Genomic DNA, 21,907 nt, shown 5'->3' on the forward strand with positions numbered 1-21,907 from the left:
GGTTCAATAGCTGCTTCTGCAAGCCCTAAGGGCCTCGGGGACTTTTGCTTCTCAGCAGCTTTTTGTGCAGCCTCAGAAACTGCTTTTGGCTCAGCATCACACAAGCACGCACAGCTGAAGATGCAGCTCGTTCCTAGCACATGGCATTAAATCCATGCTAGAGGTGGGGAGAATCCTTCTGGAGGCTTTTATCACTTGCACAGGCAGTGCAGGCTGGCTCACAGCCAGAACCCCTCTGCTTGCCAAGGCGGGTGCTGCCCACGGAGCAGCAGGACCAAGGTGCTGATGCCAAGAGGTGCAGGCAGAGCTGCCCTGGCGCGTTCCCACGGCCTCCGTCCCTGCGTGGGGCTCACTGCCGCTGGAATTGGGCTGGAGCCAAGGAGGCAGAGGGGAAAGAGCCTTTTACAGTCCATTAGTGCTCCCCAGAGCCGTTCAGCCCCTCTCGTCGTAAAAGTGGTGGAAGCCACAGAACCATTACGGCTGGTCTGCAGAAGATGCTGGTCTGCAGAAGATGCCAGCCCACCTCCCGGCTCCATGTCCCTTCCCAGGGGCTTTGCCAAAGCCGCTGGCCCTCAGGGCAGCTGGGCTGCTGGAATTCCCTCTGGGAACAAGCTGGCAAAGGGCTGGTTCCCTGTCCATCCCGAGCTCCCCCCAGGCAAAATGTACATGGGAGGGTTCCAAGTGCAAATGTGTGTGTGCTAATGGGAACTGAATTGCCTCTTGCCCCGCAGCCTTGCAGCTTGAGGAAAACAAGGCAGGGGCTAGGAATGACCTCATATCGCCTCCCAGGGAATGTTTTGCCAGATGAAGGGGGGAGAGGCAGCATCAAGACAGCACAATGTATGTATCTCTCTCCCTGTGTAAACATCTCTGTAGCTGCAGAAACCTCTTAAAACCCCGAATGAGAGGAGAACAGCTGCTTTGATCTGTGGATGTGGTTGTTGTTTTCTGAGTGCAGATCCGTTCTTTTTTTAATTTTGCTTCAAATTAAAAAAATGCCTGTTGTGATCTTTTGCTTTTATTTCTTGGCGAGGGACCGGAGAGCGGTGCAGTAAATTTTCATGACTCCCCATGTAACCGTTTCAGCATGGCTGACAATTCCTCGCCGGCTCTTCAGCGCCGCAGCACAATGGGCCGAATCTTCTGGCCCTACATGAAGCCAAAGCAAATGGATTTTGCCCAGAAGTGCACGACGGGGAGTGGAGGCAGCGGGGAGGAGAGTCCTGCCACCTCCTTCCCCACCACACACACACACACAGACAGGGCTGGGGCTGGCAGGGCTGTCCCAATGCCTGTGAAGGGTTTTGGAGTCAGCTCCCAGGCACGGATCCATGCCAGCCCTGTGGGCCAGAGCGCTGGGCTGTCCTGCAGGTGATGTCAGCGTGACTCGTGGCGCTCCCTCCAGACTGCCTGGGTGATGTCAGGAATCCCCATCTGCCCGACTTTCCCTGGGGGACAGCCCTGTGCTTGGAGGGGCACCAAGGCATGCGCAGCCCTGGCACCACCACTGCCCCTTTGGCCGCTCGACTGGGCAGCGCCAATTGCTGGACCCAGCACTGCTTTGGGAAGATTACACAGCTTTTTTGGGAATTCCTGGACATCAGCAGTTCGCTCCAACCCCACTGCTTTGCTGTGGTGCTTCATAACCCCGTTGGAGGAATGAGACATGAGGGTCAGCCCCTTGGCTCCTGTGGCATGACCCCCCTCCCAGCAAGGCACTGGTTTAACTGGGAGTGCTTGGCCAGAGACCTGTCCCCACTGAGGCAGTCTGGGCACGAGTGAGGAGTTTGTCCATTTCCCCCGTGCTGTCACATGGCTGCTCGGTGTTTTGGCGTTTTAATTACACACGGCCCTGTGTATTTAAGGCTGGTTTATGGGTGTTTATACTAATGCGTAAACCTGCAATTTAGAAGCTCAGTTATAAATCAACATTGCTGAAGGTCTTGTCCCTCGTGCCGTGAGATCGGTCTCCAGATTTAGAAGATAGGTTAGAGAGAAAAAAAAGGAGGACTGTTCAGTTTTCCTCTGGTTGTGATGATAAAGGATCACAGGACGGGGTGCGAGGTGTGGAGGCCGGGCACAGAGATCTGCCAGCGTAACCCAGAGCAGAGTTTCCATTTTAACTCTGCTCTTAGGAGTCTCTGCCATAAGAGACTTGTGTTTCTGCAGCAAATTCCAGCCCAGAAAGAAAAGCAGTGGCACAGCTGCTGATGTGATACTCACAGGAGGGTGGTGGCAGCCCCACTGGTGATGGCTTCAGATCAGGATGTGGCTGCAATGACCAGAGCCCCGTCCCACTCAACATCTTGGGAGGAGCTCTTGTAGCCAGGAGCTCCTGGCACAGACTGGAGCTGGCTTCCTCCAGCAGCAGTGCCCAGTGGGATGGCACATGCCCACTGGTGGGGCATGGTCTCTCCCAACACAGCTAAGGACAACACCTCCACATTCATATTTTTATGTACAATATATTTTTACAGCTTTGAGAATCATCCGTGCACCTCTGCCCCTTACCAGCCTCTGTGGAGCCTGGCTGAGCCAGGGATGGGTTTGGGTTACTGGTGTGCTCCTACAAACCCCCTCCCCAAAGGGAAGGTCCCTGTGCCATGAGGGCAGCCCAGGGAGGGGGTGTCTGTGTAGGGAACGATCCAGGGACTCCTCAGCATCCTCCTGTCCAGCTGCAGTCCCTTCTCTCTGCCGTGGGTGCTTTGGCTTAGCTGGACATTTCCCACTGCCTTCAGCCCCCTTTGTCATATCTTTAGGGGTTATTAGGACAAAAGGGGGTTGGAGAGGGTGTAGGGGCAGGGCTGGGAGGGAGCCCATGGGCACAGTGACCACTGGGGCTGTCCCTGGACAGGTGGAATCACTGCACACCTTCCTCCCCATCCCACTCCTGGCTCCAGCCTTAATCTCCCACTGCAGTTTCCTGGCTGGCAATGCCTCTCCTGGCTCAGGGAGCAGGAACACCCCGGAACAGAGATGGTGCCAGCAGCTCCCAGCACCAGGACGGTCACGGGGTGGGGCAGGGGTCCCCCTTCTCCCTGGGGTGCCCCCAGCTCCAGGGGCCCGGGCTGTGAGAAGGTCCCGCAAACAAACAAAAAAACCCTGAATATTTGAGAAAGGTCTTTTTCTTCCCCCTCCACCCTTATTTCCAGTCCTCCTCCCACCTCCCAGGGCAGCCAGCAGAGCTGCTCTCGGGCCCTGTTTCCCCCTGCCCAGCACCCCGAGACTCTCCAACAGCCACCAAGCCCAGCCGGGTCGCGCCATCCGCAAACTCTCGGGTTTTTTAATTATATCTATTTTTTTTTTCCCCTTGTCCTTTTCTTTCCCACCCCTCGCCTTTTCCCATGCCAGACGCCTCCCCCTGGCCCCCCTCCCCTTGCCACCACCCCAAGCCCTCGGCTGGCCGAGGGGCTGCGAGGTGCGGGGTGGGTCTGGGGGTTGCGGGGGGCTTTGCATTGATGCATTGATCGCCCATGGTCTCCGCCTGACCTCCCTGCTCCCAGGGAAGCAGTCTCCATGGCTACTGGCCCTTCTCCTTCAGCGCAGACTGTAAATTCCTGCAGGCAAAGCCCAGCCTTGGGGGTGCGAGGGGGGGAGCCGTGAAGGAGTAACCAAAGCCAAATAGAAAGAAAGAAAGAAAGGCTGGGAGAGAGAAAAAGGGCGTTGCTTGGATGGGGCTCTCCTTTCCACTCCCCTTTCCCAGGTCCCCAGCACCAGGGCAAGGCGCCTGCTTCCCCCCTCCAGCACTGCTGCTCCTGCTCCTGCTGCTGCTGCTCTTGCAAAACTGGAATTGGCTGGGATTATTTAAGGAAAAAAAAAAAGGAGGAGAAGGGATCAGAGCAGCCGCCAGAGAGAGGGCGATAGAGTCCACTTTCCTCCAACTGCCCTGGGTCTCCCTCCCTCGCTCTCTCCTCTTCAGCAACACCAAGAGCCCCAAACTGAACCCAGAGCAGCTTTTTCCATCAGTTCAGTTCCCTTCCCTCCCTCTGTCTCACACACGGCAAGGAGAGAGCCCCTTCCTCCCTTTGATTTTCCTTCGCATGCTCAGCCCCTTGTTTCCTTTAAAGCACTAGAAATCCCCCTTCTTGCCCCCGCTCCTCCCTGCAGACTGGGATTGCAATGGGAGCTTTGCAGATTGCTGGATTTTCCATCCTTTTCTTTCTCCTCCACTCTGGAAACACGCTGGCAAATAAAGCCAGTCAAGGTAAGAGAAAATCTTCCCTGCTCGAAGGTTTGCTGTTTGATGTGTGGATTGGGCAGCCGGATCTCCTCGTTAGAGCCGGGGTTTAAGTGCAGGCTGGAGAAGGCAGCAGCAGTAACAACAAACAGTGGAGGGGATTTTAAATGTCGCTTGCAGATATTCTCGCCCACTGCCTTGGAACTGGGGTTGGGTTTGTGAACTCTTTAATGAGTTGCGTGTCTTAGACTTTAGTTCTTTGGGTTTGGACTCTTTATCTCAAGCCAGGGGGTGCAGGGGCAGAAAATGAGGGTGGGCAAACAAGTCTGCATCCATCACAGGCAAAATGTGGCTGTTTGGAGAGGCTTGGGGGGCTCTGCTGGTTCTGTGTCTGTGAGATGGGGCAGCAGGGTGGGCGAGGAGGCTGCTCCGGGCTGGGCTGGAGGGCAGGGATGGCAGAGCCGGGAGGCTGCATCTGTGCTCGGGGACTTCGCATCGGGCACGGGGGGAAGCTCAGATGTTGGGCAGCAGGAAAGTTCAGGTAGCTGAGCACAGCTAAGCCTGAAAATTAAGGGAGCTCTTTCCCTATCTTGTGGAAAGAGAGGTATGTCCCATCCTTATCAACTTCAGGCTTTTCTGTTCCACAACTCCCGTGCTGAGGCAGAGCCTCCCTCTCACAGACGTACACACGGAGCTTTATGTATGGTCTATCTATACCTTCCCTTTTCTATAGCACCTCTATATTTAGCTCAGATTTTTTCTATAGACGCGCGCGGGAGTGCGCGCGCCCACACGAGCACACACAGCCCTATACATGGTCCTGTTGGCTGCTTCCTCAAAGGGGGTTTTCTCCTTCATTCACCACTATCTGGACAATCTGTTGGGTTTTTTGTTGTTTTTTTTTCTCTTTTTCTTTCCACGGCATGTAAGGTTTCTGTGGCTGTGGCAGCTGCAGCGTTTGTGCGGACGGTGAGATTAAACAGCGTGTGAATGAAATCTGGGAGCGCAGGCTATAATGAAAGATCTCTTGTAGGAGGATTCCAGACACGCGCATGGTCGCCCCAGCCCTGTCACCGACAAAGTTAGAAGGAATTTCAAGGCTATTGTCTTATCTGGCTCAAAGTGTTTCTAAAACAATAGGCGACTTCTCCGGAGGGCAGCCTGGGCAAGCAGGAGAGATTTTTCCAGGGCAAAGGTTTGGTGAGAAGGCGTCCAGCTTCACATAAAGCTTTATGATTTAGGCACAGAAAGGAATGCTTAGGTTTTTATCCCCCCTCAAATTATCTTGAGTGTATGCATTGCTTTCATTTCTTATCATAATATTTATTTATTAAGGCCTTTTGGTTTCCAGTTCCATTTAAGCCTGAGCCAGAATTGCATTAAAATAGCAAAGTGAAATTCCATCGTGCAGAGACTTGACAGATCCCTTCAGGGAAGGAGAGGGGTGGGGTGGGGGTGGAGAGAGGTGAGCCCGGTGCTGTGCCGGGGTTCATCGCCCGCCGAGCGCCGGGGACAGCGCTGGCTCCTCCCGGTGTCCGGGGGGCTGTGCTGGGGAATTGACCCCTGAGGCTGCAGCTGGGGGGTTCTGTGGGCTGGGCAGGGGGAGGTGTCTGCAGAGAGGCAAAGGTTGGTGTGTGTGGGGCTGCCAGGACTCTGGGCAGGGTGGGCCTGGCGCTGGTGGTCCTTTTTGGATGAGGCTGAGCTCATGGGCATCGTTAGGGCATCACTGATGGCAGGCACAACACGTGCCTTTCCTCAGGACCTGCTGTCTCCTGGGTTTTCTGACTGTCACTGAGCTCTTTGAACCCGCTCTGTGTGTGGATATATTAGCAGGATATTTCTCAAAAGCATCAGGTGTGTGTGGCAGGTGACACCCCAAGGATGGAGCCCACATCACCCCGAAACCTTTGCCCTTTTGAGGGACAGCCACCCTTGCCAGGTGACTGTCACAGGCTGGGGAGGGCTCCTCTCCCATCCGTCTTTTCTCGATGGGATAACATTGTGTCATGGGTTGGGCTTGCTGGCTCATTTCTTGTACTGAATTACCCCACAAAGTTTAGTCTGTGGGGAAGGAAGGATTTAGAGAGCTGGCTGCTGGGCCTGGAGGGTGTCTGCCAGTGGACCTGGCTGGCTCTGGAGTCAGCTTAGGGCTAGGGAAGCGTTCAAGAGGAGAACTGGCAATATAAATCTAAGTAACCATAGGGAGGCTCCTGACACGCATTCACATCTGTGGTCCCAGGTCAAGCTGCCCACGTGTTGCTGTGCCCACCACTCCTCTGGGTTTTGGATTGATAATGGCACTGCCAGTCCCAGCCTCTCGTCTGTCAGTCCATCTCACAGCCTTCAGGACAGAAGAGTTTGTCCTGAGCTCCTGCTCTCAGTGGAGCAGTGCCCTTGCCTGCTGTCTGCCAGCATCAGTCCCTCCCTGCCTGCTGGCAGGACAGACGGACATGCTCCCAGGGAGCTCTGTGCCCTCCTCAGGCAGTGCCAGCCCCTCTGGCAGCACCCTCATCGCTGGGAGCACATCCCAGGATTTACCACTTCTCCCTGCAGCCAATTGCACATCCCCTCAGCTGATGCTGCTCTGTGGGGCCAGGAGGGAGAGGCAGACTCTCCCTGGAGATCCCAGCACCCCATGTGCGCTCCCACGAGCCCAGTTCAGGGTCCTGGGTGGGATGGCAGCCTCAGCCCGGCCCACTGGGCACTGGATGGTTGATGTTTGACTCCAGCCCTCCTGGCTGGTGCTGTGTGGCTGCCCACGTGAGGGGCTGCTGTGCTGCGATGCACCTGCAAAGCCCACACCGCCAGGGATTATTTTTCTGTATTTTTTTGAAGGAGTCTAAAATTTTCCAATTGCAGCGTGGAGATGCTGTTTGGTTCCCCTCCCATTGCAGCCAAACCTCCTCCCCCTTGGCCTCTGCCTTCCTACCTCTCCAGCATTCACAGTGTGCGACTGTTGTGCCTGTCCCCTCCACCCCGCTGAAATATGAAATGTAAAACTGTAAACATTTCACATACACAGTTCAAAGGAGATCTTTGACTGAGGACGTCTAACATGCCTGTACCGAGATTAAAAAAGGGGAGGGGGTGGGTAGGAAGGAGGCAAGAAGAGTTTTTCTGTAACTGCCAACGGGAGCATAAATATTCAGACACCTTGAGTCTTCCAGTGCCGATGTATTGCTCTCTCCAAACTGCTCAGGAGTTTTGGGGGTTCTTGTCTTCTATTTTTATATAGATTTTTTTTTCCTTCGCAGACAGCAACACCAGAGTACTCAGTTTAGGAAAATAGTATGCATGATTGACCTTAGCCTTCACTTTCAAAATTCTGTGTCCCCTGAGAGGCTTTAGGAGAAGCCTGGGATGGCAAATAAAGTTTGCTCTGTCTGGCAGCACTGGAGGATGCCTGGCTGTGTTTTGGAGAGGCTGTGGCCCCGCTGGAGATCTTGAGATTGTTGCTCCCGGAGTAAAAAACAAACACATTTCTTAAGGCAAGGCCGGGTCAGTCCAATAAGCCAAAGGAACAGCAACAGCAATGACAATTCCATGGGGAGATGAGCAGGCTGCTGGTGTGGAGCATCAAACCCTCGGTGGGGTTTGATGGAACTGGGTTGAAGTGACCAGGGTTGGCACAAGGAGCTGGGATGGAGGTGGAGGGAGCATTTCCTACCCAGGGAAAGGCAGTGGATCCATCAGGATGACCTGGGCTGCTGCAGAGGATGGGACAGCTCAGGACTCTGCCCTCATGGGAGTGGGAAGCATAAGTGAGGGGGATAAAAAAGCTCTTTTCTGGGTCATTAACAGCTTTGGAGGAAGCAAAACCCATGGTGAGGGTTATAGGGCAGGGTGTGGGCACTGGACAGCAGGGTCCCAGCTGGGAATGGCCCCAGGTCCTCTCTCTGACTTGTGGTTCCTCCTCCTTCTGTACCATCATTGCACAGGGCCACACACTGGGGCTGCACCTCCTGTGTCCCACCTGCTTTTGGGAAAGCTGGGTGGATGTGCAGGGCACGGGGCTGGTTTGGGGGTCTCCACTGCATGGTGAGATGCAAACATCCCCTCTGAGCCATCCTGAGCACAGGGACCTGCCCAGTGCCACTGGCACCCCCGTCCTGGCAGCAGGACAGCACCCAGCACCTGAGTCAGGATCTCTGAGTGCAGATGACACTTCCTTAGCCAGTTCACAGGAAGCTGCCCTGCAGAGCATCCTCCTCCCCTCTCCTGTCCCAAACCCCCTCCCAGGGGCTGCCACTGCCCATGGCCGTGCCCTGAGCCAGTTCTGCTGTGGTGCAGCACCAGTCACCCCTGCAAGCTCCCTGGACGAACAAATGATTAATAAACTGCACCACAGTGTCTGAGGTGGTTATTAATGCCCTGGTAAAAGGAGCTACTGAAGTTATAAAGCTTTAATTTGGCATTAAGGCCGAGTGGAAACTCCGCATGTCTGCCAACAGCTACACACACATCCCCATACAGACAGGCTGTTAATATATATGCCTATATAAAAACAAAGAATAAAATTAATTTGTAGAAAAAGCTGAAGCACTTGCAGGAGAGGGGAAAAAGGATGGTGGGTTTGTTTGTTTAGGATTTTTCAGGCCAGTTTTTGCTGTCCTGTCTCACCCCCCTCCTCAAATTTATTAGGACTTTTGGCCTAGGGCTAAAACCATCTTTTATTATTATTTTTTTTTAAACAAAATAAGGAAGTGAGGAAAGAGCCTCCATCCAGGCTCTAAAGATATATGAGCTGTTGCTTTATCCCCCTGCTTGCTGTAGGGCACAGAGGGCCCTGCCACCGCCTCCCCCTGGGTCAGAGCCCTTCGGGGGTCCCGGGGAGGTGGCGGTCCCCCCGCTTTTGGCACGCTCGAAATGGCAGTGGCGTTGAAACCGTCTGCCTCCGCTGCCTTTGAAATGGAGAATAAAGCTGCAGCTGGAGCGGAACGGGGCCCAACAGCCAGCGCTGGAAAATCCCACCCACAACGGAATAAAAAACACGGCCCGAGGCGCGGGGCGAGCGCCGCAACCTCCTGCCCTTCCCGCAGCCCCCGGGCCGGCCGTGCCAGGGATGCTGCTGCCCTCTGATGAGCCCTGCTCGGCCCCAGAGAGATGGGGCTGCGGCCCCCAGCCAGGCTCAGCATCTTCATCCCAACCAAATTCCCCGTGCCGGGGGTTTGGGGCATGATGTGCCCATCTGCACCGCCCGGGTTGGGCTCATTCAGGCAGTTTAGCGTGAAAAACAGTGGGGTTTGGTTGTTTGTGGAAGGAAGAATGGAGGGGGTGTACAGGAGGGGTACAGGTCTGGCAAATCCTCCAAAAAACCCAAACCTGGATTTGGGACCTCGAATGGAGCAGCTCCTGTGGAGTAGGGGGACAAGCAGGGCACACCCCAGCGAGGAGCTACTGAGAGCAAACAGGGACAGGAGCATCAGTAAGGATTTTTTATTTTAATTTTTTTTAATTTTTTTTAATCTTCACTCATCTTGGAGATGAACCCTCTCATATGGTGGCAGCAGCTCAGAGCACCTGCACCAGTGAGGCCACAGGCAGCTTTTTTGGATGGAGAAAATTCTCCCGCAGGAAAAACGGGCTGGCCTGAGAGAAAACCTTCCCTTTCATGGGAAAACGCTGCTTGCGTTGACAAAAATGCTAAAAACTGAGTTTTTCAGAGGGTTTTACTTTAATTCACTACATCATTTCTGACGGATACTGAGGAGCCAAAATTTCAGCATTTTAAAATTGGGATCTTTGCCAATCCTGGGACAGCTCCTGGACTGCCCAGGAGGGTATTTATTCACTCTTCCCACAAACACACTTTTTTGGTTTTTTTCTTTTTTTTTCTTTTTTTTTTTTTAGAATCCTGTAACCTTTCAGCATGACTCTAGCTTTGGAAAAATTACAGTGGAAAACTGATAATGTTTTCTTTTGTACTTTTGCTACTGTGTAATCTTTCCAAAGTTAGACAAGTTTTGAAGTTACAGAATAAGAAAAAAGATAGGAAAAAAAAGGATGCTCTACATGTGTGAGTGGGAGAGGGCCAGAGGTGCATTCGGTGCCTCATGCCTGTTGTTCGTGGTCTTGAGCTTGAGAGTGCAGAAGGAAAAATAAATAGGAAATAAAATTCCCCCAAAAGTGAGATTCCTGGCAAAAGGCTGGGAAAGTTTCAATGATGTGATTTATGCCTGGTGGATGCTTCACGTTCTGAGTGTTTTTAGGGGAAGGAGATGGGGGTTGATGGATGGTCTGTACTGTTTGGGTGCTGGTTCCCACCTGGGTGCCAGGGTGGGTGCCAGACCTGACAATTCTCACCCTGGCACCACGACCTGAAGCATCACAAGGGGATTTATAACTTTGGGGGAACACCTGAAGGGGAGCTCCCAGCCACGCAGGGCCAGGACCAGGATCTGCAGATTCGGGAGACCTTTGGGTCAGCATCAGCTTTGCTGCTGCTGAGTTCCCATGCCCACATCCCCCTGCTCCAGTGCCACAGCCTCTCAACACCCCTCTGGGAGCCCAGTGAGGGATTCAGGAGCCTGAGGCGAAGTCACTGAGATGCTGAACGGCCACACTCAGCTCCCCAAAGGGACGAGTGGCCCTCGGGTGCCCTGGCACAGGCAGGGATTGGTGCTGGGTGCTGGCACCACGACCATGGGTGCTGTAGGTGCCAGCCAGGAGCAGTGCCCTGGTCCCTGTGCAGTCCCTGCATCGTCCCCACCGTGGTGGGTCAGCCTCCAGCTGCTGATTAATGGCCCAAGGGAGGCCGTGGTGGCCGCGGGCCATGGCTAATGTCAAATAACAAATATGAATGCGGGCTGTAAATATTTATACAATGCTCAGGCACGTGCCGCCTCCCCGATGCGGACACAAAGCTCCGCTCGTCCCGGCCGCTCGGGTGAGTCACATCTCCCTGCACGGCCGCCGGGGTGGCCGGCACCGGGCTCGGGCTGCCCTGCCCGCCCTCCCGCCGCCCCCAGGGATGCCGGGGGTCTCTGGGGAGCTCCCGGAGAACGCCTGCTCTTGGGGCTGCTGATCAGAATTCCTTTAAAGGCAGCTGAGGGCTTTGAAGCCTCATGCTACTCCTGATGGGGGGACAGGGAAGCTTGGAGGGACGCCCAGGTTCCCTTTCCTCGGTGAGAAGCTTCCTAGAGGTGGAGGCAAATCCTTCCAGGAGCAGAGCTGATGCTCCCCACGTGGAGCTGGAGCCTGGGCTGCTCTGGGAGCCCTGCCCATACCTGCGGGGCTGTGGGTGATGCTCAGCCCCACCTGCCCCTCAGCACCTGATCTGCAGGCACTGGTTGTCATGGAGGGGATGTGCCTGCTTCATTCAGGGCACCACATCTCCCTGATTGCCAGGGCAGTGAGAGCCAGCTGAACAGCCTTTTGCTCACAAACCTCCACTCCACGTGCCTGGGGCTTCTCCATTTCCCACACACCATTAAAACCTCCACTCCCACGGCCTCCTGTCACAGCAAACCCTTGGGCATTGCTGCTTGAGGCCATTGGCAGCACGTGGAGCTCTGGATGTGATGTCCTGGGCAGCACTGCATCCCAGAGAAGGGGGTTGAGGGGCAAAGGGGGATGGGGACAATGCAAATTTTGTCCGTGTCCCCATGGAAGCCCTGATGTTTTTCCCAGTTCTCCCTCCTGGCTCCCAGGTTTATTTAGTGTGGTCCCTGCTAATTCATGCACATTCCTTGGCGCCTAAGAATAGAAAGTGATGACAATTATTTGGGTGCCTGGTTGGCTCAGGAAACAGCTAATTGGAGACAGAGACTTTTACCTCTGCCCTGGGCTGGCTCCAGCCTGGACTGGGAGTGCTGGAGCAGCATTTCCTATCATCAGACACATGAAAGGGCCAGGGAGTCTCAGGGTGACGTGTCCGAGAGGGGACACAGGTATTTGTGCTGTTTGGGAGTGGACCCAGTGATTCATCACGTCCAGAGCCCATCATCAGGGCTGGCTGGGGAGCCAGAGGCTGCTGGGATCCATCACCTGGGGTGGTGGCTCCCACGGGGACACGGGTGGAGGCCCTAGGCTCTCCCCTTTGCTCCCTCACCTGTCCTCTTGCAGATGTTGACGAGTGCGTGGAGGGCACCGACAACTGCCACATCGATGCCATCTGCCAGAACACCCCCAAGTCCTACAAGTGCATCTGCAAGTCCGGCTACACCGGGGATGGGAAGCACTGCAAAGGTAGGGACACGCCACTGGCAGAGCCAGAGTCCTGCTGAGTGACAGCCCCAGCAGGTCAGAGGCCACCATCAACCCATGCAAAAAAGCCACTCGTTCACCCTGGCCCATTGTAAACCTTTTATTCCCCTTTTCTACCCCAAACTCCTGGCCTGTTGACAGTGCAGGGGGACAGAGAGGACTCTGACTGTCCTTGCTGGTGATGGTGGCAGCCATTGTCCTGATATGGTTGGGGTTGCCCATGAAGGGTCACATGGGGCTTGTTTTAAACAAAGCTGGGCTTCTTTTCCTGCAGGATTTCTGACCCTGAGGCTGCAGAGCTGTGTTAGCAGCTAAAACAAAAATAAGACAGAAACAGAGATATAGATGGTGTAGAAATCAACGTAGATGTAGCTATAGGTGTAAATCTGGATATTGATATAGGTATAGGCATATATCTATATATAGATACAACTGAGTGGGGAATGGAAAGAAAATGGGGTCCTTGGGGCAGCAGCAGCAGGAAAGCAGGATTGGGGCAGGGGAAAAATTCCCAGCTGGGAACAGGTTCAGGGTCAGGATGGGCCGAGCACAAATAGCAGAGGGATTAAAGCGCTCCAGGCACTGCAGGGCTTTGCCATGGAGACGGGGCTGCTCTGGCAGCACCCTGGGAAATCCCAGGAGGTTCCCAGCCCTCTGCACCAGGCTAAAGCTGAGACACAGGGCTAGCTGGGGCTCCAGCACCCTGACTGGGGACAACTGGGATGACTTTGTAGACTCTGCAGGGATGCTGCAGGTGATAATAGAGCTGAGCACCTGCTGGAATAGGCAGAGAGAGCAGAACGCCCCGGGGCACATTACCAGCTGTGTGGCAAAGATGCTGGAGATGGGGAGCAGCACCCATGGTGGGCAGCAGTTGGGGCAGCCCTGCAGCTCTCCCACCCTTCTCCCCTGCAGACGTTGACGAGTGTGAGCGGGAGGACAACGCTGGCTGCGTGCACGAGTGCGTCAACATCCCCGGCAACTACCGCTGCACCTGCTACGACGGCTTCCGCCTGGCCCACGACGGCCACAACTGCCTGGGTGAGCGATGCTGGTGCCCTGCAGCTCCTCAGCTGCTCCAGCACCTCGGGACTGACCTGCTGGCTCTCCTTGCTGGGCACTTCCCAGCACCCAGCACCCCCAGATGTGCTGCAGAGCCGTGGAACCGTGGTGGCACTCCCAGGGCACGCAGGCATGTCCTGTGCTGGGGACAGGATTGCTCCCTGTTACATCACGGTGATGCCAAGGGAGGATGCTCCATGCTGGGAGAGAAACTCACTCTGTGGGTCCATCTGGGAGGGTTGGGGAGAGGCAGAGAGTGCTGTAGAGCCATGGAACCATGGTGGCACTCCCAGGGCACACAGGCATGTCCTGTGCTGGGGACAGGATTGCTCCCTGTTACATCAGGGTGATGGCAAGGGAAGATGCTCCATGATGGGAGAGAAACTCACTCTGTGGGTCCATCTGGGAGAGCTGGGTTTGGAGTTGCTGGGGTGAGGCACAGGCTCCCCACATTCTCATCCTGCTGCAGCAAGCGGCCGGGCCAGCAGCTCTGTGCCGCTGCCGAGGGCAGGACCAGCTCACCCGGGCCCTGCCGCTCGCTCCGCTCGTGCTCGAGGTCAGCCCTGCACCTGCCAAAATAGATGAGTTAATAGCAAATATGGTGGGGATGGGAACCAGCGAAGGGACTGGATAAATAATCCCCGGGCCAAGACAAACCCGGCATCTGCCTACGGAGCGGCCGCGCATCCTCCCCGCCACTTCCCACCGCCCCGAACTCCATCCGGCCGCGGCCGAGCCAAAGCTCCCGTCGGAGCCCCGGGGCCCATCGAGCTGCCCGCGCCCGTCGCCCGCTTCCTCCCGCGGCATCCGCGGCGGGAGCTCCGGGGCACGGAGCCGCCCACCTCCCCTCTGCCTGCAGCTCATGCTATTTTCCAATTAGTGTCTGCAGAGGGGTCATTAATGAGCTCATCACTGGGAGGAGGAGGAGGGGGAAGGGATTATGGACACATACGCTTTGCATTAAGCACCATCACCGGGATCTTTGCAGCCTCCTCGGGGAGGGGGGAGATTTACACAGCTGGGAGGAGGCGCGGGCGGCTGGCTCTGCCTTCCTCTCCCGGGGGAGGATGAGCCCGAGAAGAAGAAAGGGAAGCTGGACGTCATGTGTTTACAGAGTTGGGTGGGAGGGGATGGAGATGGCTGGGAGCAGCCGGCCAAGCGGGGATCTGGGGGGAGCATGCTGGCTCCCACCTTGAGCCCTTCCTTAGCTCATCCCAGCATCTCATCTCTGATCCCTGCGAGCTTTGCCCAACCTGCCTGCATCCCCTTTTAGTCAAAAGAAAGAGAAGCGGAGCAAAGCAGCGTGTTGTGGCCAGTGCCATAGGCAGGAGCTGAGCTGGAGAGGGGTCAGGGTCTGTGCCCACCAGAGTCCACTGGCCCCTCCATTGCCCATCCTGGGTGACCTTTTGAACCAAGACAGGAATTCAAGCCCCCGTCCTGACACAGGCCCTGCTGGCTTCTGCCCATCTCTGTTGCCTTTAATAAAACAGGTATTAGAGAAGTGGAGTCTCATTTCAGCCATCGGGTTTGAACGGCTGCCTCCTCATTTTTGAGCAGAGCTGGAAGGAGAAGTTGCAAGACATTAAGCCCTTGTTCTAAGCAGGGGGATTTGAGGAGGGTTATTGGCATCTGCAGGACATAGCTTGGCTGGGATGAGCATTGGAGGAAGCCATGAGCTTCCTGCCATGGCAGAGGATGTCCCTTTATGCCTGGCTGCAGCCCAGGTGTCAGCCCTCACTGCCCTGTGGCTGAGGGATGTTTTCAACACCTCCTTTCCAAGACAGCAACTTTGTGGGGTGCTCCTGGGCTCTGCTGCCTGGCCACTTCCAGCTAGAGCTGCAGCCCTGCTTTGGTAATTCTGAGCACACCCTCAGGGCTTGCCAGGGGCTGGGGCACAGTGCGAGGCACCCACGCTGCTCGGGCGTCCATCTGTCCGTCTGTTCAGCCCAAAAGCAGGGGGTTTGGGCGTGCTGTGCTGTTTGGGGAGGGGGCTGGTGCTGGCAGCCCCCGGCGTGTGCCGCAGCTCAGCCGCTCTCTGGGCGCTTCCGCTGGGCTCAGTTTTCCCCTCAGCCGTGGCTCTGCAATGCTCCAGTTCACAGGAGGTTTTCTTTGGCACGGGGCCCCTCGCTCCCAGCCTGACACCATCACCCAGCCCCGCGGGCAGAGGGGGCAAGGGGTGGTCACAGCACAGGTTTATCTTTGCCAAGCCTGGCATCCCGGTTGCTCTGGCACCTCAGGGCATTGGTGAGTTCAGCTTGCACCACTGTCCCCAAAAAGCCTCTAGAGAGAGCAATGGGCAGTTACTCTTCATTAAATGCAGGTTTTGCAGGGCTGGAGTAGCAGCAGCCTGGGGTGAGGGCATTGCTGCTGCCACGGGGCCACATCCCAGCCCCTTGCAGCCTTGGCTTGTTAAACCAAAACAGGTGTGAGGGCAGAGCAGGGGATGTGAGTCTCCTTACAAGTAATTATCCCTGCTCTGGGCTAAGGTTTCCCAGCTCCTCCTAATGAAGTGCAGGCATCCCCAGCTGGCAACAGGCTCTGAGGGGCTGGGAGCAGGGGCCGACTGCAGCCAGCATCCTGGATGAGCATTCTGGGTGCTTTGGGTTTTCTGGGACAAGGAAAAGCCCTTTCTCTGTGGTCTGGTGTTCCCTTCTGTAAAATGAGGCCATTGCTCAGTGAAGCTGTAAGACCCCTGCACCCACTCCTGCTGTGCTTTGCCTTCATCCCCCACCCTGTCCAGCTGGGGGGAAGCAGGAGCTGCCCAGCAGGTCTGTGCCACCCAGTGCCCATGCCCTGGGCGTGCCAAGGAGCTGAGCTCACCCCCTGCCACCTTCCCCCTGCAGACCTGGACGAGTGCTCGGAGGGCAACGGCGGCTGCCAGCAGACCTGTGTCAACATGATGGGCAGCTACGAGTGCTTCTGCAGGGAGGGCTTCTTCCTCAGTGACAACCAGCACACCTGCATCCAGCGCCCTGAAGGTCAGTGCTCAGCCCTTCCGTGCCCTGGGCCACCCTCCATCCCTGCCTTTATCAGGCACGACTGTCCTCTGTCACCTCTGGCCACTCCTGCCTGGGTTTCGGTGCTGCTGCTGGGTTCTTGGTGTGGCAGGTTTGAAAGTGAATCTATGGCAGGCATGTTGGGACAGGTGACAAATGTCCTGCAGCAAAATCCCACAGCTCCCTTGTCCAGGCGCAGCAATTCTGAGCTGGGGACATTAATCCTATGCCCAGAGGAATTTACTGATAAATTGAAGGACCTGGAAATCCTCACACCACCTTGAGATGCATCTTCCCCTACCAGGTCTTGCACAGCACCCAGCCCTTCCTCTCGATATCAACTCTAAATTGTTGCCGTCTGGAGCAACCTCTTAGCCAAAATAGGAGGAAATGAGAGATTTTTTCGTCTCTGCTGATTTTTATCTCTGTTGCTTGGCAAAGCCAGCTGAGTGTTTTTGCTTTCCTCCTTCCCCCTTCCCAGCTGTGTAGGTCACTCCAGCTCCCCAGGAATCCCACCCTGCCCAGGACAGCTGAGCAGCTGCAGTGGCATCTCCTGTGTCCCCATCCATCCCAGGAGGGATGAGCTGGCTGCTCCTTCCTGCTGGTGCCACACTGGGGACAGGGATGCAGGTGCTGGGTCCTGAGCTCAGTGGGGTTTAAAGCCACTGAGACATGTGGGAGCAGGGCCTCACCCGAGGTGAATCAAAGGTTGAAGGCTCCCAGGTGGTTTTGTCCACCTTCCCAAGCAGCTCTGTGCCAGGAGCTGGCCAGGGTTATCCTGTCCCCACAAGGTTTCCCTCATTGCCATCAACTCCCCATCCCATCCCACCTCAGACGTCCCTCTGCCACTGCTGCCCAGTGCCAGCAGCTTTTGGACATTTCTTTGCCTCCTTTTCTCTTTTAGAAGGCATGAACTGCATGAACAAGAACCACGGCTGTGCCCACATCTGCCGGGAGACCCCCAAAGGGGGCATCGCCTGCGAGTGCCGCCCCGGCTTCGAGCTCACCAAGAACCAGCGGGACTGCAAACGTAAGGAGCACCCCAGGGCTGGGGGTACACCCTCCCAGGGACCCCCCAACCCTGTCCCCATGGCACAGACACCTCCTGCCCTGCAGCAAAGCCCTGAGCCCCTGGTAGCAGTTGGTTCATTGAGCCTGAAGCTCAGCATGCTCAGCTCTGCCTCTGTTGCCCTTACGGACAATGCTTCTGGCAGCCCCCTTTACTCTGGGATGTTGTGTCCTTACATGACCAGGCTGAAATGGCAGCTCAGGGGGGTCCCAGAGGCTCAGCATCCCCTATTCTTGCCCCAGTGTTTCATTTTCCAAAGGGGAGGTGAACAAGGAGAGTGCAATTGGCATGTGAGGAGCGCAGGAATCCTCTCCCTGGGGGTTGTGGTGCTCTCAGCCCGTCTGATCTCCTGCCAGCATCCCACTGGCAGTGCCAGGGTTATTAAACAGATATGTGTGTGTTTATGCAATTATTTTTATTTTGTTTCTCATTTGCTGTGTGCAGCAAATGTGTAAAATTGCTGATGAAATGAAGGCGTAATCCTAAACTAAATGAACAGCACACCTTGCCCCCTGGGGAGGGCTGGCAGGGATTCCCAAAAGCTCCTGTGTCATTCCAAAGCTCAGGAAAGTTTCACCCCTCCCCTGCAGCACTGGATTCAGGGTCAGGGTCAACCAGACCACCAGTCCCCTTTGCTTGGACTCCACTGGTGGCATTTAGCAGATATGCAGAGGGAAGACATGAGAAACCACATAAGAGCCTGCAGGTACTAAAATCCCAGAGGGAAAGTGAAGGGCTTTAGGAATTATCTGTGAGGGAAAGAGGGAGGGAAGTCTCTGAGGGTGTGGATGAGGTGTTTCCAAGCCAGCTTCATGTGCTACATGTGGATGGTAGGCAGGGAAGAGGAGCCGGGGCCGTGGTGACCCTGGTGCTTTGCTCCCACAGTGACCTGCAACTACGGCAACGGGGGCTGCCAGCACACCTGCGACGACACCGAGCAGGGGCCCAAGTGCGGCTGCCACGTCAAATTCCTGCTGCACTCGGACGGGGTGACGTGCATAGGTAGGTCAGGGCATCACCCACACAGGGGTTGGGCTGTGGCGTGGCTCCTCTTCCTCCCTGGGTGATTTGTCCTTGGCCTGGTGAAGGTTTTTCCCAAGCCTCGGGCGTTTTCCTTTTGCTGAGACTGAGGAAGCTCAGCGCTGTGTGAGGGATGCTGCAGCACCTGGGATGTGCCTGCACAGCCACAGGGAGCAGAAGTGATCTTGGTGGTGCTTGAGGGGACACCTGGGGACAGGTTGCTGTGCTGGGGTCCCCTGCCTGCTTCTGTGCTGCTGAAGAGAGAGCTGTGAGGATTCCTCATACTGGGAATTGTTGCTGTCGCTGTCACTGGCAGCTTTTGAGGAGGGATGTGGAGGGGGCAGGTTTGCCCACAGCAATCTGTTCCAACTTGGTATTGTGGGGCCTTGGCTCAGGAACAATTGTCTTGCAAAAAAAAAAATACAAAACCAAAACCCCAACAACCTGACAACTCAACCACCCCCAGAATTGTCCTTTTCCTGTGTGTGTTTTCAAATTGTAAAACATCAAGCAGAGATAGAAGTTTTACTGGTTTCATATGCTTGTGCTGTTTAACAGCTGCTTTGATTTAAAAAATGTTATATTTGGGGAGTGATTAAGTCCACAATTGCTTGAGACATTTGAGTTCTTACTGCAAAATGAAAAAGAAAAAGGAACTGGAAGCAAGAGAGGTTTTGGCTGCCCGTGTCCCTGCTGTGCCTGAACAGAAAACCCTTCGTGCTTTCCACAGACGGCTCCGTCCTCAGGGCAGAGGATCCCCCCTGAGCCCCTGGCTCTCCCTGCCACCTCGAGGGGTGTTTGGGGCTGAGCCCCCAGCAAAGCCCTCCTCCCCATCAGCTCCCTGCTGCTTTAATGTCACTGCTGTGCCCCAGGGTGGATCCCAATCCCTCCTGGCTGCTCACAGCCCCCGGTCCCCGCCGTCCTCGTGTTTATTCCCACAGCCACCGAGTCCTGTCCCACCTCTGAAGAGCCTCCCAGGGTTGTTGCTGCTCCTGGGTGGGGAGCTCAGGACCCTGGGGGTGTCAGCTGGTGGGTTCCTCCTGGATGAGGGGCCCTGCGTGCAGCGTCTGCCTTGGGCAGGGACCGAGGATGCCCCTGGACCTGCTGGGTGTGGGGGTGAGAGAGGAGCTCTCCAAAGCATCTCGTGATCTGGGCAATGCCTCAGAGCAGTCTGTTTGTTGGGGGGGTGGTCTCTGCACTCAGACCCTGGGTACCACAGGTGTGAGGGTGGGATTTGGGCGTTTCCAAAATCACCCATCCTCTTGTCCTTGGCCAAAGTGTCCCTCTTTGTCCCCATGCCCTGCATTGTACCTGCTGGGGAGGCATCTCCCACCAGAGCCAGCACATCCCTGTGAGCTCTCCCCTTGTCCACCTTTCCAGGGGAATTCAAACACTGCACTAGAGGATTCTAGGAGCAGCACCAGCCCAAAGCCCGCCACCACACCATGCCTGTCTCATTGGGCTCTGCAATCCCCTCTGCCCAGCTCTTGCACTCCCTGGGGGATTCCTGATCCCCAGCCCCACCGTGGGAACACCAAGGGCTTGTGCTCCAGCCTCTGGGAGCCAGCAGCTGCCCTCTGGGATGCCCAGCCAGCAGGTTTACAGCCGAGGTACCTGCTCGGATATTTATAACCAGCCCTTCTTGTTTTATGGCTCGGGCACAGCAAACAGCCCTCCCCCATCCACGCTGCCCCCTTCACCGCCCCTTCCCCATTTCCTCCAAAATATTTCATCATTTCAAGGGGAATAAAGTTTCCAGTGAGGGGAAACGCAAAGTCGTTCCCCGGGCCATGGGCTTTGAAATTGAACGCGGTGTGTTTGATGGGCTGCCGGGACAGGCCCCTGGTCCAGGTTCCCTTCAGATCACACCACGAGGCAGGAAGCACGATCAGCCCCTCTGAGTGACAGTTTCATTAGGCCACGGCCGGTGTTTTTCATTTTTCTGCTTTTTATTGCTGCTTTTAAAAATGCAGATAATGAGGAACATGCCTCTAAGCACAGGGGCCATCACTAATGGCTCCCAACATGTCTGCAGGCACGAGGGGGAGGGGGAGCCGGGAGGGGAAGCCAATGACCTTATATATTTATATTTATGCTCCAAAAGCAGCCTTTAAAAAAAAAAAAAGAATTAAAAAAAAGCACATAAAACAGCCCTCCAGCAGCCAAGGGTGCAGTGCCCGCGGGGAGATGCAAAATCAGCTGTCACAGTGGATGCAGATTTTGGCTTTCCAGGAAGATTTACCAGCCAGGGCATCATTGCAGCTCCCTCCCACCCATATTTGGGGTGCAGCCGGGCTATTGCTGGCCCCCTACTTGTGGTGGAGTGGGAAGGGGTGGACAGAGAAGAAATACAGTTAGATGGAGAAGGAAACTAAACCCAGCTCAGGTTTTATGGCGGATTTCCTGACCCACAGTGGGGCAGTTTGCAGTGCTCCCAGCTTTGTGGGGCTGGTGATGCTGGGGTGCGCTGACCCCCGGGGGAGGCTGAGCAGCCCAAACACACCCAGGCTTTGGGCTCTCTGCTGGCTTGGCTGATAAACCCACAGGGTGCAAGCGGCACAGGGGGGTGTGGCTGCCTTCCCAAGGCCCGTGGCTGCGCTCGGGGATCACCACGGGCTGGTTCTGGTTCTGGTCACAGCCAGGAGCCGCTCCCCACACTAACAGGCTGCACTAACGCTCCTCACAACGCGCTTCTCCCGCTCGCATGGGGCTCCAACCAGCCCAGCACGGCTGGAGGGGGTTTGGAGAGGCTGAGGGACATAAAATGCTTGGGAGGTGGGAGAGAAAAAGCCCAAAGGAAAACAGGGACAGTTTCCACCAGGCTGGAAACGCAGCAGAGTTGAACCCATTGATGTGTGACACCAACCAAGTTCCCTGCTGGACACTGTTTCTAAATCACTTTTTTATAATGTTAAACAGGGGAGAGACACTTCCAGCAACACGTTATCCTTGAGACGTTTTCTAATGGTAAATATTTTTGTTCTCTCTATCTCTACGAAGGGGTCTAACCGTGGATGGTCTCTCCTCTGGAGACCATGGCGGGGCTGGGGGCTGAGCTGCTGCAATGACCGCATGTCTCACTAACCCTGCCCCGCTGCTGCTTCCAAACCTCACTCCAGGCCAGCCAGGGCTGGGCTGGGGGACAGGGCAGGGACCCCTCCCCTGCTGTGCTTGCATGAGACGGGGCTCTCACGCTGCTTTGGCGGATCCAGCCCACGCCAGGGTGACAATCTCTGCTTTGCTGCGGCTGTGGCAGGGTCACCCCCACACCCAGGAGGAGCTCACAGTGGGGAGGGGGATGCTTGTGCCCATCTCTGTGCTGTGCACTCCCAGTTACCCCTTCCTAGAGCCCACCCACTTGAGGATGGTCCCCTCTGG

General features: G+C 55.8%; 1 protein-coding gene across 1 annotated transcript in view; it reads left to right on the forward strand.

Annotated features, from left to right (window-relative positions):
• Positions 1 to 3,784: 3,784 nt before the first annotated feature.
• The window catches only part of SCUBE3 (signal peptide, CUB domain and EGF like domain containing 3), a 31,802-nt gene continuing 13,679 nt past the window's right edge, over positions 3,785 to 21,907 (forward strand). The window contains exons 1-7 of the mRNA XM_071449910.1: positions 3,785 to 4,204; positions 12,242 to 12,364; positions 13,298 to 13,423; positions 16,288 to 16,422; positions 17,345 to 17,470; positions 18,395 to 18,511; positions 21,449 to 21,496. Of these exons, the coding sequence (XP_071306011.1) occupies positions 4,120 to 4,204; positions 12,242 to 12,364; positions 13,298 to 13,423; positions 16,288 to 16,422; positions 17,345 to 17,470; positions 18,395 to 18,511; positions 21,449 to 21,496 (760 nt within the window). The 5' untranslated portion in view covers positions 3,785 to 4,119. The remainder of the gene's footprint in view (positions 4,205 to 12,241; positions 12,365 to 13,297; positions 13,424 to 16,287; positions 16,423 to 17,344; positions 17,471 to 18,394; positions 18,512 to 21,448; positions 21,497 to 21,907) is intronic.

Source organism: Agelaius tricolor, unplaced genomic scaffold (genome assembly GCF_023055355.1).
Source record: "Agelaius tricolor isolate 1412-34295 unplaced genomic scaffold, bAgeTri1.0.p SCAF_30, whole genome shotgun sequence".
Classification (NCBI taxonomy): Eukaryota; Metazoa; Chordata; class Aves; order Passeriformes; family Icteridae; genus Agelaius; species Agelaius tricolor.